Below are 15,683 nucleotides of genomic sequence, written 5' to 3'. Positions count from 1 at the left end.
AATATAATAAATTCCAAGATTACCCCCCATCTCTACGTAATTGTCCAGCCCACCGTGGACAGTTTGTGCAGCCTCCTAGGAAGAAATGAGAAATAGCTGTTCCTTGGTCTTGTCCTGCTGGTCTTGGCTTACCGAACTTTTTGGAAAGCACTTTGCTAAGTGGGGTCTTTGCTTTTTTAAAAGCAAAGCTTGCTCACTGTCAAAGATATCATTCCTTCATTCTGAAGCCTGTGAAGTTCCTGCGAGACAGGTTCTCTCACTCTCCATTTCTAGGCAAAGGCTGGGCTCCTCAGCATTCCTTTAAGTGCCTAATATCACATTTTTAAAATCTGCTTTTATATACACATCCTAAACTAATGCTTTATAACACACCATCTCATACAGCTACCTTACTAGTATATTTTCAAGATCTAAAAGGACTCTTCAGTATTTTTAAGTACTCTGATCCTCCCCCTGCATTTTTAAATACAGTACCTTTTCCAAACAAGAACTAGAAATAAAAAATTAGGAAAAGAGAAAGGCAGCAAGACAACTGCCTTTACTGGTGATTCCTTCGCGCGAAACGGGCCGGGTTTTGCTGCAGGGGCGCGCCTCGGCCGGGGCTGGTTTGGGCTGCCAGAGCACAATACCGGTTTCCTTTCGGCGAGAGCACAGGAAATAAATTGCGCGTATTGTGCCGGCGCTGCCCCGGAGACGCGGAGCTGCTCGGTGCCTCCCGCGGCCAATTTCCGACCCGGGGTCGCCCGAGGCCACCGGCCCCACCGCGCCCGCCCCGGCGCTGCAGCTGCCCCGCCCCGGGGGGCTCGGGGATTCCGCGCTGCCCGCCGGGGCCTGAGCTGTCCCCGCGCCCGGGGCCGCCGTGCCCGCTCCCCCCTGCCGCCGGCGAGGCCGGGGCCGAGGCCGAGGGCGGAGGCGGCGCCTGCTCCGCAGGGCAGGCGGAAGGAAAGGGCCGGCCGCAGCCCGGGGCGCTGCAGGGCCGAGCGCGGGGGACCCGCCGTGCAGCCGGGCCGGGCGCCGGGGGATCCGCGGTGCGGCCGGAGCCCAGCTCCGCGGGACCCGCGGGGCGGGGCGGAGCGCCGGGACAGCCGTGCTGCCGCTGTCGCTGCCGCCGCCGCGCCCCGAGCGATAGCGGTGCGGCCGCCCGGGCCGTGCGGGTAGCCGGGCCCTGCCGTGCCGGTGCCGCCCCGCGCGGCGCAGCCAATGGTGGCCGGCGGGGCGGGCTGCGCCGCGCCGGGCCGCGTTGTGCAACGCGCCGCGCTTTGAAGGCACCATCACCCTGGGAGGCAGCGCTCGCTCGGCATCTGTCACGGCGGGGCGGGCCCGGCCCAGCGTCCCCATGAAGACCCGGCGGGACCGGCCTTCGCGCCGGGCATGAGCCGGCCGCGGTAGGAGCGGCGCGCAGCGGAGCCCCGCGGGCACGATGGCCCATATGCTGGATGCAGCGGCCCGGCGGGTGCAGTGGAGCAGGACGGGAGCCGCGAAGAGGGCGGCGTGCCTGCTGGCCGCGGCGTACGGGCTCAAGATCCTCTACCCCATCATCCGCGGGCGCGCCCGGTGGGCGGGCGGCACCGGCGGCTCCCCCGAGCAGCGGGGCCGGGCCCCGCCGCCCCGCGCCGGCAGCCGCGGCAGAGTCTCCCCGGCCGTGGACGCGGAATTCTTCAAGCAGCTGCTGGAACTCCGCAAGCTGTTCTTCCCGAAGCTGGTGAGTGCCGAGCTGGGCTTGCTATGCCTCCACTCGTTCGCTCTGGTTTCCAGGACTTTCCTCTCCATCTATGTGGCGGCCCTCGATGGGAAAATTGTGAAAAGCATCGTGGAGAAACAGCCCAGGAGCTTTATCTTCAAGCTAATCAAATGGCTGATGATTGCAATCCCGGCCACCTTCGTGAACAGCACCATACGGTACCTGGAGTGCAAGCTGGCCCTCGCCTTCCGCACGCGCCTGGTGGATCACGCCTATGAGACGTACTTTGCCAACCAGACTTACTACAAAGTGATCAGCATGGACGGGCGGCTGGCCAACCCCGACCAGTCCCTCACCGAGGACATCATGATGTTCTCGCAGTCTGTGGCGCACCTCTACTCCAACCTCACCAAACCCATCCTGGATGTCGTGCTCACCTCCTACACTCTCATCCGCACGGCGCGGTCCCGGGGGGCCAACCCCATCGGGCCCACCGTCCTGGCCGGGCTCGTGGTCTACGCCACGGCCCGGGTGCTCAAAGCCTGCTCGCCCAAGTTTGGCAAGCTGGTGGCTGAGGAGGCTCACAAGAAGGGCTATCTGCGCTTCATTCATTCACGCATCATTGCCAACGTGGAAGAGATCGCTTTTTACCGAGGGCACAAGGTGAGTAGGAGAGAAATTGTAGGGTTCTGGGGTCTCTTCTGCAATGCCAGAGCAGACCAGCGCTTTCTCTGCAGCCCTCCCTGAGCACTTTGGTTCCCTCTGATATTTAAACTTGTTTACAGCTTAGCGCTTCCCATTTCTTAGGAAAATGCCCTCTTACAAGCAGTATCTGGGGGGAGCAGATCACAGTTCCCTTGAGCTCTGACAGTGTTCCGGTTTTGCAGCTGGATCTCACCCTTTTCTAGAAAGTTAATCTCCGTTATTGTTTTTCCTCCACCCAATCCATTCCCGTTGACTTTCACAGGCTCTTTTTTTTTTTCCACCCATGTATATATGAACTACCAGATTTAATGCTGCACAAATAGCAACCAAGGCACACCAGAAGTCTAGGGGAAAACTCTGTGATAGCTCAGAGCACACTACCACCTTTGACACTCTTTTGCATAGCTAAGCAAAGATGTGGTCATCAGAGTCTTAAAATAGCTTTAAGTACAGTACTTCTGCAATCACAGTTACATAAACTAGTAGCTTGTTTTAAAGGCACCTTATTAAGGAACTGTTCATATTTTTATTGGAAGTGGATTTTGGCCGTAATACCTTTCAAACACAATTGGAAAAAAAGTTGTTTCCTGTAAAGTGAAAATGAAAGCTGAAAACCAGCCTGAAGTATTACTTTTCCTGTTCAAGCAATGATTATATAATGTAAATGGTTTATTTTTGTAGACACAGTTATTCTCAAAAGCTGTCTATAGTAATGCTTTAAGTGAAGCTAAATTAAACATCTTCTCGATTCCCACATATACAGCTTGAGCTGAATACATAGTGTATTAACTTGCAACTGTCTTTGACTTGTTAAACCTACTGGGATAGTTCTCTCTTCCCCCAGACTGCTTGCGAAAACAAACAGCATTGCATTTCAGGGATCAGCTCTGCAACTTTAAGTCACTGGAGATAATTGATCCCCAAACGCTGTCCAATATGAGTTTCAGTTGCTGTGAAATTCTGCAGCTGCATCTTTATTAAGAGGATATGGAATCAATCTTATTATGGTTGTTAGAATTAGCTGTTGTGACTGCTTTGTGTTGTTCTTATATGTATCAGAGATCTTAAGAGTTGAAAACCTGCCAATGTTCTATCAAGGGACGATAGATGGTGTAATAAGATGGTGTAAATAACCAGCAGGTGCACTGACTCCGGCAAAGCTGTGCACTTTTGCTGTGAGGCTGCAGCACAGTGAAAATGAAGTACCACATGGCAGATGTGATTCAGAAGTCACAGCTCTGGTACCTGATTATGTCATGTAGGTATGTGAATGTACATATGTAAATGTATCTTGTATGACATACATCTTTGCTGCATTGTATACGTGTTCTATTGTTTTTAACTGTAGGTAGAATTGAAACAGCTGCAAAAAAGCTACAAGGCTTTGACAGATCAAATGAATCTCATTTTGTCCAAACGTTTATGGTACATCATGATAGAGCAGTTCCTGATGAAGTACGTCTGGAGTAGCTGTGGTATGATTATGGTTGCTGTGCCCATCATCACTGCAACGGGATTTGCAGATGGCGGTAATACCATCTTTTACTGAATTTCTAAGTGTTTCTTTAAGGTTATGTCCTCAGAAGAACTGTACTTCCCCTGAATGCCATTCAAATTGATTCATTTTTCACAGACTTTATTACATCTGTGTCTTGTGTGTGACTTTCAAGCATAGCAAGTGAGCTGAGGAAAGAGCAACACAAATGATCCAACTTTGAGTGTAAGCCTGATAAACAGTATGAAGTCAGAACTTAGAGGATCCTTGTATCACACGAGATTAAAATCTTGTCATCCTTTTTCACTCGCTACTCTTGGGATGGCAGGCTGGTATTTGGAGCATCTCCATTTACAGAATGATACTATGAACTTTCCTAGAGTGCTTATCTCCTCCTCCCATAAACCATACTGTAATTAAAGATAATTATAGCTAATATTTCTCTTACTGTTGACCTGTCAGGAACCGCTCATTTTCTATGACACCCTGTGTGAACAGAAGGTGAAATTCAGATTCCAGGCTAGGATGATATGATTTTTGGCATCCTATCACAACTTTCCTGGAAGTGAAACAAGATCCAAGTAGTGTCGTTATTGCAGATGATATTAAAAAATAAATAAAAAGAAAAAAGGGAGAAGCTGAAAGAAAGGTGATTAAGGAGGTGTAGGGAAAGACAAGAGGGTAATTTGGTCCAACAGGCTTCCTTATGCACAGTTAGAACCACAGAATATATTAGAATTCCACAGGATTCCTTAAACACAAGATCCTACAATCTCTGTGGAAAGATCAGTTCTAAGTTGGATACATTTAATCAGGAATGAGTGAATTCTTTTCTGTGCAGTAGTTACATTTCTTTCTTGGCAGTTGTATTTCAAATCAGGACTGCCCAGCTGGATAGGCTTGGTGTGACCTGTAGGATGACTTCGTGCAGTGCCCACAGGGTTCAGCTCACTTGCAGTTGTGTCGAGACACGGCTAGGTGTGCAGCTGCCTGAGCTGCTGCCCATCACATGGCTCAGAGGGCACTATATCAGGACTCTGGCTGGCATCCTGGGAACAGCTTCAAAAATATCAGGATGTCTTGTTCCAAACAGAAGAGATTGTACAAAGGCATTTCACCTCACAGTGAAGGTTATCAGCACAGCAGAAAAAGTGATAAGAGTCTTTCTGCTAAGATGGGAATGAGTACAATCAAGAAAAAGAACGTTTAACCACACATTGTACATATCTCTTTGGTATTAGAGCATGAATAAAAGAGGACTTGTATTCATGCTAAACTAAATAACATTCCTGTTACTCGTGACTGTACTTTTGATAAATACATTTCAAATGTGGGAGAAAAGAAAGATGCAGCAGTGGCTTATGTTGTAAAGCAACCTAAACTGTTAAAACGTGAGTTTGTGGAGTCCTCAGGCATACCATAATGGTGGGTCTCGAACATAATACTGACAACACTGTCAAGACCAATTTGAGGTATTGCAAGTATTCAAAGAATCAAGCATACCTGAAATTGCCATTGACCTGCTTGGGAAAACAGTGTTTTGTGCCTCAGCAGATCAGGTACAAGTTTGTTCACATCTGAAGGAAGAGGTAGTGGATTTATTACTCTGAGATGAATCAGGAGAGTCAGGGATATGCACTGGTACCAGGCAGATTTGAGACTACAGTTGTAAAGCAATAGATTTTGAACCCTTTTTTGGGGGGGAAAAAAAGAAAAAAAATTCTTCAATAAGAGAAAAGAATCTTTTTTGACAGTGATATTTTGAACTGAATTTTTTAAATTTTGTTACGTGTTTCAGGGAAGAAATTACCTGGCAAAGCCAAGATTCCCACTTGATAACATTTCTCATTCTTCTTGTGTTAAACCATTGGTGTTCCAAATGTCCGGTCTCTCATCAGTTTGTGGAGAGTAACTATTTTTGGAAGCAAGACTTTGGCTCCTCTAGACACAGTAAACACTTATCTTTGTTTACAGAACAAGTATAAATATCAATTACATAAATGAAGATGAAAATGGAAATGTTAGTTTCTGTATGAAACAGAGACAGCTTGTCTGCTCTGTTAAAACACAACACTTTCAAACACAGGAGGCCAGCCATCTGAAAAATGTTTTGGACAAAAAGGTCAAGAAAAGTAATATTGGTGGGCTGTGTAATATAGTCGCTTGTGTTTTGGCACTGTGAAATGCTCATAAATTTCATGTATTTTTAGTTTTTCAAATACCCCTAAATGGACTGATGCACTAGTGTGTAGAGATCTCTAAACTCGTGCTAGATGAGCTGGCCTGGGTGCTGGAATCAGCCATCAGTGAATTCTGCATTTACATTAAGGAGGAATGCTGCATCAGTGTAGTTAAACCATACCTGGTGGATAGTATAAAAGAGTAGGATGTTTTGCATAACGAGATAAATTCCTTGTGCTCCCACTTACTCTTTGTTACCAAGTTATCTATGGTAGTTACATTCACTTGGTCTTTTTGAAGTGTTGTCTCCATAGTGTGTAATAGTTTTTTTTAATGTTTTCTTTGTTTAAAACCTTCTCTATAATAGCTCCCATTCCAATCATAATTTAATTTGTAGAGTTAATTTGCAGCATAATATTTTAACAGAAAACTTGTTTTTTTACTTTTAGAGTTGGAAGATGGCCAGAAACAGGCAATGGTTAGTGAAAGAACAGAAGCTTTTACTACATCACGAAACTTGCTGATCTCTGGAGCAGATGCTATTGAAAGGATTATGTCCTCATACAAAGAGGTACTGTACATCTGTCATACATGAAAGAGAAGAGAGAAAACATAAAACAGAATTTACATTTAATATAAAATATGAAAAAAATTAAAATTTTATGAAAAAAAATTAAAGGCAAATTCTGTTGCAACCAAATCCGTGGAGATCTTTGAACTGGTAGTTTGATCTTTAGAGTTAAGCAGACAGAGAGTCTAAAGTGCACAGCTGCCTGTATGGTGCAACATGTAGATGTCATTTTTAATACTTGTGTTCAGGTGCCATCAGAGTGACAGAAGTTCCTGGAATGTGAGAGACAAAGGTTCAAATTCCTCTTCTGTTTGGAGTGCAGACCTGAGTTCAGGCGATGTGCCTCCAGTGCATTTCTGTTGGAAGTGTCATAAAATCACAGAATAATTTAATTGGAAGTCTTTAAAGGTCTTCTAGCCCTCGGCATGAGCAGAGGCATCTTCATCTCTATCAGGTTGTTCACATCCCTATCCAACCTGACCTTGAGTACTTTCAGGGATGGGGCATCTCCACCTGTCTGTGCAGCCTGTCCCAGTCATGTTTTATGTGAAACACAAGGAGAATGAAATACTTATTTCTGGGCCACATTAACTGTGAGGCTGTTTTCAGTATCTTGTGGACCTGTTGAATTGTAAGTAACTTAGAACGTAGAGAAATTTTAGCAGGAAAAATTCCACCTTGGAACAGCAAATATTCTAGAAGGACAGAATGTTCATTTGAAAGATCAGAGATGTAGTTTCAGGTCCTTACTCAAATTCCAGTAAAATTGGGCTTTCATCTGTTGTCTCTCGGGGTTTGCTCTAAGTGCCACCCGTTAAGCCAAAGGAAAACAAGGCAGTGCTGTTATTCTGCTTAACATTTCCTTCTGAATGTTGGTTCTGCATTTGTTAATTGGTGTTTGTCCCTTTGGTGGGAATCTCTTTTCGCAGCACAGTGTGAAGAGGCAAACATGAACTATGTAGCTAATCAGAGACTATGGATTCTGTTACTTGGAATCCAGCCTTAATAGCTACAACTTTGTAAACTGGAGGAATAGGGGTAGTTTGGCACCTTCAGGACAAAGCTGGAGTCTGTGCAGTTTCCAGAATGAATCCTTCTAAAGGGCTATGATTTCTAACTGTGCTCGTTTATCTGTTCCCCTGTTTGCCCTCTGCTGTCAAGATACTGCCAGATATTATACACTGATGTAATTTCTCTTTTATTTTCAACATTTAAGTAATTTATATAATGAACATGAGGACTTAAAAACACTGTGGGTTTATTTTTTGGAAACAAAAATAACCACGATGTAGTAAGAGAAGAACTGAACAAACTCTGTTTATAACATGGTGAGATCTAGATAGCATGAGATCTAAGGCCAATTCCATGAATTTCCATCTTAATTTTTCATTTACACTCTTCTTCAGGAGTCAGTGCAGTACTTTAACCACGTTGTCATTCCCATTCAATGATTCCGGCAGTTTCCAAAGGACAGTGTACTGTAGCCCTCTTCAAGTGGTAGTGCAGTTCCAATTCTTGCCCACCTGATCCACCAGGGCAGCCTCCTTCAAGTTAATGTGATTCAGTGTGCAGATGAGGTGGGCTCAGCTTTTCTTTGCAGTCAGTAGTTTAGGTAGTAGCATTTAATGTTTTGACAAAGTGAGTTTGTAGGGTTTAGAAATTTACCGCAAGGTATATTTCTTCTGGGACACTGGGGGTAAAAGTTTCATTCATCACATACAAAATTCTCTCCATCATCCTCTAGTGGAATGATGGCCTTGTGGCCAGAACTAGCAGTCACTTCTGAGTCTGGCACAAATAGCAAAGCTTACAGAAGATTATATCTTGGAATTATATATGCCATAGCAGGTGAACTCAGTCATGGACTGTATGTGTTTAACAACAGCAAGCAAAAGACTTTGTGATCTTGATCTAATTTTCTTGCCATTCTTGTCTTTCTCTCTGCATTTAAGGTAAAAGTTCATCCTTTTAAAGCCATCTAATAATACATTTATAATAAGAGGCCTAGGTTTAATTCTTTGCTGCCCACAGATGAAGGCAGTTCTTTGGGAGCACTTGGTGGTGTTGCTGCTCATGAATAGGAAGTCGCCAGGTCCAGGGATCTTTTGTTTCTGTCTTCAGCAGGTGGAAACTGTGACAAAAGGACTGAAAAAGCCATTGAGAAAACCTTTTAAGAGACCTCATCATCTTAAAAGTGCCCAGTTTTAATCCAAGGTCTCAGATTTAGCTCTGGTACTCTAGCATGCAGTTGACAGAAGAGCCATTTCTGTTTTGTACTCTATTTTAAGTTAGGGTGCCCTGGTGCTGCCTCTTTTACCCAGAAAAGCATGCTTTTCCCACAGAAGGTCTCAGGAAAAGAAGGAAACATAAGTAATGATAGATGCCATTTTTCTCTCTTCCACGGACCTTTATTTTTGTTGGAAAATGCAGAGATTTTGTTTTTCTCTTGTTTGGCAGGTGCTCTGTTTTCAGGTATGTTAGTGGCTGTTCTCTGCTGGTTGAAGACTCTACTCATCCATGGAAGAGATCAGTCCCTCAAACCTGTTCATTTATTGCAGCTATCATAGCTTACATTGGCTGAAATCAAACTGTGCTTTCTGCTGGCTGGTAGCAACTCTGAGTGGCATATGGGTTAGCACAGAGTCTTGAGGAGGGAAAATTGTGGATCCCGTTGGTCTTTGGCCAGACATTTGATTTGCAGAGTTTGTGAAGTATGACTGAAACGAGGCATTTGTTGTTTCCCAGGTCACTGAGCTAGCAGGCTACACCGCCCGTGTCTACAACATGTTTTCCGTCTTTGATGAGGTGAAGAGGGGCATCTACAAAAGAACTGCTGTAATTCAAGGGTCTGTAAACAACAGCAAGAATGAAGATAAAGCAGAGTTAAACATTGATGGGCCCTTAGAAATCAAAGGTAATTAACTCGTATGTATTTCCTGGGGGGTGGGAGGGAGGCATGGTGCAGTGGAACAGAGGGACTTTTCTAGGACTAATCTGCCTCTTAGCCTTAATGCCCTAGAGACAGTGTTGCCTTTCATTTTAACCTCCTGCTGTCTTGTCACAGTCCTTATGTTGTGCTTTTCTTATACACAAAATTGCTCAAATGTTTTCTGCAAAAACTTTAAATGAAAAAGGCATTTCGACTATACTGTACTTGTTTTCCTCAGATACTTCATTTTGTTTTGAAACCTGAGACTAACATTTTCATCTTCAACCATCACACTACTTAGTTTGAGGCAGGAGGGAACACCAGATTGATTCAATAGTTTTTGACAGAAATACTATGTTGTCAGTGATTAAAGATCAGCCCATGGTCATTTGTTCATAATTTAGTGGGAATCCTCAACTCAAAATACAACTTTACTCTTCTGCTCACCTCCCAAATGATCTGATCAACATAAACCTGTATCTTTCTGGTGCCAATATCTTGCTGTCTCCACCCTCCATGGAGCATTTTCTGTGTACATCCATTTCTTAACCGTGCTCCATAATGTGCCACCTCTTTCTGCTTCTTGCATCCAGCTTCTGTCTGAGGTAGGTAAAAGCAGTTTTTGCAATGGGTTTTTCTTCATTTTCCAACATACCATTTCTGCTGCTCCGCTCTGTGATGTTGAAAAGCCTCATTCCCTCCCTTTGGCTGTTGAAAACTTAAACCTCAGTAGAGTTAAAGGCACCAAAGGGCTCTTTATGAAATAACTTCTTACAGCGATTTCAACAGTGCTGCCCTTCAGCTCAGATTTCTCAAAGGTCCTCTGACAAGGTTCTTCATGACAGTCTGATGAAGTATGGTGGATAGGTGTGGAAATAGCTGATGTCTTAATCTTGTGGATCTTGGTAATATTTGGCTGACATTAAAAGAAAGGACCTTTTTTACTGTTGCATTTTGTCATGTACATGAGAAAGGTTTTGTAGTTCCTGAAGCAACAAAGTAATTTGGGAACTCTTTTTAGATACCTGTGTTTAAAACAAAACCCAAATACAATTTAGGTATGGTAACGTACTGTTCATGTTCCCTTTTGGTCTAGTATACTTAAACCCCAGTCCTTTTTTCTCAGCAACTTTTTCCCAAGATTTCATTCCACTACAGTCACACGTTTCATCCAGTCTGAATTCCTCCTAAGCCATGGTGACCAGCATTTGCCCCTGAGTGGTTGTAGCTCTCAGAGGCAGCTAGCCAAGACCAAACATTGAGCACGAGGATTTAGGAAGAATTTAGGCCAGATGAATCTGGGCCACAGACTCCACACTTTTTATGACAAGTCCTATCGTAATACTGTTTTTCCTCATTTGTTTTGGTTGATACTTCAGAAATCCCCAATGAGTGGATTTGTGTTTGGATAAAAGTGCACGTGCTCACATCAGTGTGTCTGCATTGTTAGAAAGAAAAATCTTAATATTCAGCTTCCCCAATGGCTCTTTGAATGCATAGTGCTTATTTCCTTTGGAGTCGTCCAGTGTAAGTCTGTGTAATTAATCAATGTCTGTTTTGTGCCTTGCATTTACTGTTTTCAGTAAGAATGTGAAAATGCAAAAGTGATAATACTATTTTTATAGATAATGTATCTAATAATTCAGAATTTTAAAATTAAATAGAATTTTTTACATCTTGTACAAATACTATCAAATTGTATTTCTGATTACGCATAAATATGCTTTAAAAGCATGCCAAAGTTGCAATCAAATGCTATGAAGTTAGGATTAGGAAATGAGAATTAAGTTTACTTAATTTTTACTAGCTTACTGTATTTTATTATAGATTTATTTTAACTAAAGTGTCTCCACTGTGTCCAAGTAATTTCTTTTAACAGTAAAACACTTTTCCCCCTCATAATCTCATGCTGGGCACCATAGAACTGTTTTAAATAAAACTTATTTTAGGAAAAAAAAGAATGCACGGACTGATGTATGGCACAGACATTTTTGTCCAGGTTGTTACAGTTTGGCAAAGTTGGAAGCAATTGAACAAAGAGCCTCTATATGGAAAATGTAAAACTAACCTTAACTCAAGGAAATGCTACCAGAGCCTTTTATAATGAACTTATCTTTGCCTTAGCTACCTTTTATTTTGTTCAGAATAGTCTAAGTTATAAATCGACAGCTTTCTAGTAAAAATCTCTTCGCATCTTTTCTATAAAGGTAATTTCTGATATTTGTCTAGGAACCCAACTGGTTGTGTTCTGTTAGAAAAGTCCATTAAGAGACGACCAAGAAGTTAAATTTTTTTACTGTTTCCAGGAGAATTTATTTCAAAATCCTTGTATTACAGAGTATCCAAATGTCCAATAGGGTTTGTATATTTAAATTTACCAGAAATCTAAATACTAAGTGTGCGTACCTGACTGAAATGTTGTTTGAATTTCTGCAGACACTTACAAGACACGTTTACGGTGTCTGTGGCATCAAAAAGAGATGGAAGCAAGCCATTGAATGTTTTTTCCTTTGGTTTTGTGCTGGAGGAGAGTGAAATGTCCTCTGACTTTCAGAGCTGGCAGTGATTTCTAATTAAATCCTCAGAAGAAGGTTAACTGGTCTGCCTGTGGCTAAGGCTGTCCTTAAACTTTTTTATTGATTGGTATTAAACAGCTGTTTAAAACAGAATACAGTAAATACAGGTAGAATTTGAATGAATGTGTCTTTATAGTGCATCATGTATTTATGATGCATGCTGTACATTATGTTTATGATCAAATTTAGGATTCACTGCACATTCTTGGCTACTGCTGACGATGTCTTTCTGACCAGCTAAGATTTATTATCCAGATTTTCCACTAGGGGAACCTGTAGCACATAAAAGAGCTGTTTCAAACACCAGTCCATACTTCTGAGTCATGCACAGAGGCTGTCACAAATCATTGCTTAGAGGAAGGCTTCACAAACTCTTAATTTTTTTTTCTTTCTAGGGAAAGTAATTGATGTTGATCAAGGAATTATTTGTGAAAATGTTCCTATTATTACTCCGAATGGCGATGTGGTGGTTTCCAGACTAAACTTCAAAGTAAGATGATATGCAAGAATCTTCTGATTGTTGCCATCACATTAACATAAACACCACAGAATTCATATACCTTATGTTAAGTACTTGGAGGAGCATATGGATAAAAGGGGAAGTCCAGAAAGGTAGGCATAGTAACTTGATAGAGGCAGACATATGTAGTTTATCCTGCTCAAAGAAAGAGAAAGGAGAATTTCTGGTGCTGTTGCCAGGTGACAAACCTGAGTTTTCAAAGGTGCATATGGCATCATGCATCCATCTTTGGTTAATTTCAATGAAATTGGGATGCTTTCCTCACTTAGACTCCTTTAAGTCTGAGTTCACAGCAACAGTGAAGAAATAGAGTCTGTAGTTTCTCTTGATCACCACAAAGAGCAGTGCTGACTAAGCTGACAGCATTGTTCACACGCCTAGGTGGGTTAGTAGAAACTTGTATTGCTTTTAAAAATCTATTCCAGATACCTCTTGGTACTTGCTCACCATTTTAATGAACAGTCTTTACCGAACTACTCCCATATGTATCCTGATCTGATGTTCCATTATTTTTAAGAAGAGTTAAAAGTTAGCAGAAGACTAACATGAACAATTCCAGCAGGTCTTTTAATTTAGCTGAAGCAGTGTTCTTTTTGCTGCCTCTGGGTTGTAGGGATTAGGAACTAGGTGCAAAGGGTTCTAGCTATAGCAAAACTTGAAATAACTTTGGTGGAGGAATTTCAGATTTGTAAGACCATGACTTTATGATCAAGCACATATTTATTCATTTGGCTCAAGAGACAGAAACAAAATATAGCAGTCAATATATTTCTGTAAACCACAGACAGTAACATTGTGGTTATGGGTAAATATCACTCATATATCCACAGGGTAATACTCAAATGAGTTAAAAAATGCATCACAGCCAAACTAACACATATAATTCTGTGGAAAAGGGCAATGTGAAGTACATTTTCCCAGTAATTCGATAGGCTTCCCACAGCTGCAGTAACCATCAGGTAGGCCTGGTGCTGCTCAGTGCACCATTAACACCTTTGCACCTAATCTGCATTAGAATAATTGATTCTGACTGTGGTGTATTGTCACTGTAATATGATAGGTGTAGTTCATAGAGATACTCAGACATAATAGAAATTATTTTCTTTATCTAATACCACTGTTTCCAGAATAGTTGCATGACTATGTGCAGCTAATCAATAAAATGGCCTGATAATTTGATATAAATGCTCATGTAACTCCCTCTCAGTGATCTTAGACTGTCTTGTGCCACATACACTGCATAGTGAAGTCTTTGTGTGTTCATCCCCTTTGCAGGTCCAGGAGGGGATGAATCTTTTAATCACTGGACCCAATGGCTGTGGAAAGAGCTCGCTCTTCAGAATTTTAAGTGGTTTGTGGCCTGTATATGAAGGAGTTCTTTACAAACCTCCTCCACAGCACATGTTTTATATACCACAAAGGTATGTGTCTTGCTCAAGGTGACACCTTTTATCTGGTTACATGAATTTTGAACCCGCTGCTTTCGTTTTTAGTCTGTGATATGTAGAGCCAAGTTAAGAGATTGTAAACACAACCTCAGCTCTGTGGACCATGAAAAGAAAGATCCCTTCCTTTTGGTGATGCAACATCATTAGTCATTGGGAAGGGCTCACAAACACTCGTGTTGGAGCCCTTGTTTCTCTGATGGCTAATGTCCTGGATGGTTGGAATCATGGTAGCAGACTAGAGTCTGAAAGAAATTTGAAATAGACCTCATATATCTCATTTCTGATTTCACTTAAAAAACAAAGATCAAAACAAATTAGAATGTTTTGCTTCCTAAGTGTTGAAATAATATTCAGAATTTTCACACTACCAGACCGGAATCCAATACTAACTGCAGATTGCCTTTTTAATAACATGTGCTCATTTCACTAAGAGAAGCATGTCTTTTTTATGCTTCTTTTGTATTCTGACATGCTGTTTGACTCTCAGTACATATTTTAATACAATTGATTCTAGAATATCTCTATAGAGACTTCTGATTACATTGTTTTGCAAAATGAAATCAAAAACAAAATCTTTTATTTTTGTAGTTCTTTTCTTTCCATGCGCACAAGGAATATTCATGGTACCATTTGTAGTCTTGTTTAAAAAGGACAAGCTACTGAGCTGAATAGAAAATTTTAACTGATCAGTAGATTTTCCTTGCTGCAGGTGAGGTTACAAAGAACACTGCTCTATAATTTTCTCAAATATCTCTGTGCTTTACTGCTAACCATTGTCATTTTTCTGAGCCACTCAAGAGTTTTGTTCAGGAATTTGGAACAATATGCTTTATTAAATGTTTTTCAAAACAGTATTTCAATACAAATTGCATGGGACATTCTTAAAACCAGGATCCCAGGTTGCTGTTTTGTCCAATGTTATTTGTTCTTTTGGCATACCGAGTCTTTGATGAATATCCAAAGCACTATGAATTACTTGAAGGAATTGAGTTTTACATTGAAGTTTATACTTTTCCGGATGAGATTTGCAACAAATCTGCTGGAGTTTTAGGGCTTTTGTGTGGATTGCTTTATGTGGTCCAGGCTTTTTTTCTGCCTTTAATCTGAATGTTTTAACAGTTCATTTACTTATGGCCTAAATAAATTACACGTTCAGTTGGGTTTTTTGTCTGTCCCTGGCTCAGGTATACATTGAGAATTTCCCTAGTGGTTTGTAAACTGTTCTGAAGTCCACAAATTAAAGAGGCTTGTTTTGCAAGGTCCTACCGGTGCAATCATTTTGCTTATTAATCCTGTGCAAATTGCTGCTTGATGAGGATTATTTTCTCTTTGTTTATTTTTCTTCTAGATGTAATTCTATGAATTCTAGACTAAAAATGTAGTGCCCTGCCTACATTTCATCAAGTATATTTCAGCATAACTTTAGGGAAAATTGTTCCTGTCAGTCGGGAAGTTGTTCTGGACTGACAGGATCTTGGAGGTGGTAGGCTGATGTCATAGAATCATAGAATTGATTGGGTTGGAAAAGACCTCTGAGATCGTCAAGTCCAACCCTCGGTCCAACTCCAGTCTATTTA

At 42.0% G+C, this 15,683-nt stretch overlaps 1 protein-coding gene across 2 annotated transcripts in view; it reads left to right on the top strand.

Annotated features, from left to right (window-relative positions):
- The first annotated feature begins 1,157 nt into the window (after positions 1 to 1,157).
- ABCD2 (ATP binding cassette subfamily D member 2) overlaps positions 1,158 to 15,683 on the top strand; it is a 45,048-nt gene continuing 30,522 nt past the window's right edge. Inside the window, exons 1-6 of one of the 2 annotated variants that reach the window (XM_071552603.1) lie at positions 1,158 to 2,344; positions 3,735 to 3,915; positions 6,512 to 6,633; positions 9,379 to 9,547; positions 12,534 to 12,628; positions 13,934 to 14,079. In XM_071552603.1, coding sequence (XP_071408704.1) covers positions 1,421 to 2,344; positions 3,735 to 3,915; positions 6,512 to 6,633; positions 9,379 to 9,547; positions 12,534 to 12,628; positions 13,934 to 14,079 — 1,637 coding nt within the window. In that variant the 5' untranslated portion in view covers positions 1,158 to 1,420. Of the gene's footprint in view, positions 2,345 to 3,564; positions 3,649 to 3,734; positions 3,916 to 6,511; positions 6,634 to 9,378; positions 9,548 to 12,533; positions 12,629 to 13,933; positions 14,080 to 15,683 lie in introns of those variants that run through there. The other variant, XM_071552605.1, reaches the window with a different exon arrangement.

The sequence above is a fragment of the Pithys albifrons genome, chromosome 3, assembly GCF_047495875.1.
Source record: "Pithys albifrons albifrons isolate INPA30051 chromosome 3, PitAlb_v1, whole genome shotgun sequence".
Classification (NCBI taxonomy): domain Eukaryota; kingdom Metazoa; phylum Chordata; class Aves; order Passeriformes; family Thamnophilidae; genus Pithys; species Pithys albifrons.
This window is presented reverse-complemented; position numbering and strand designations above follow the sequence as displayed.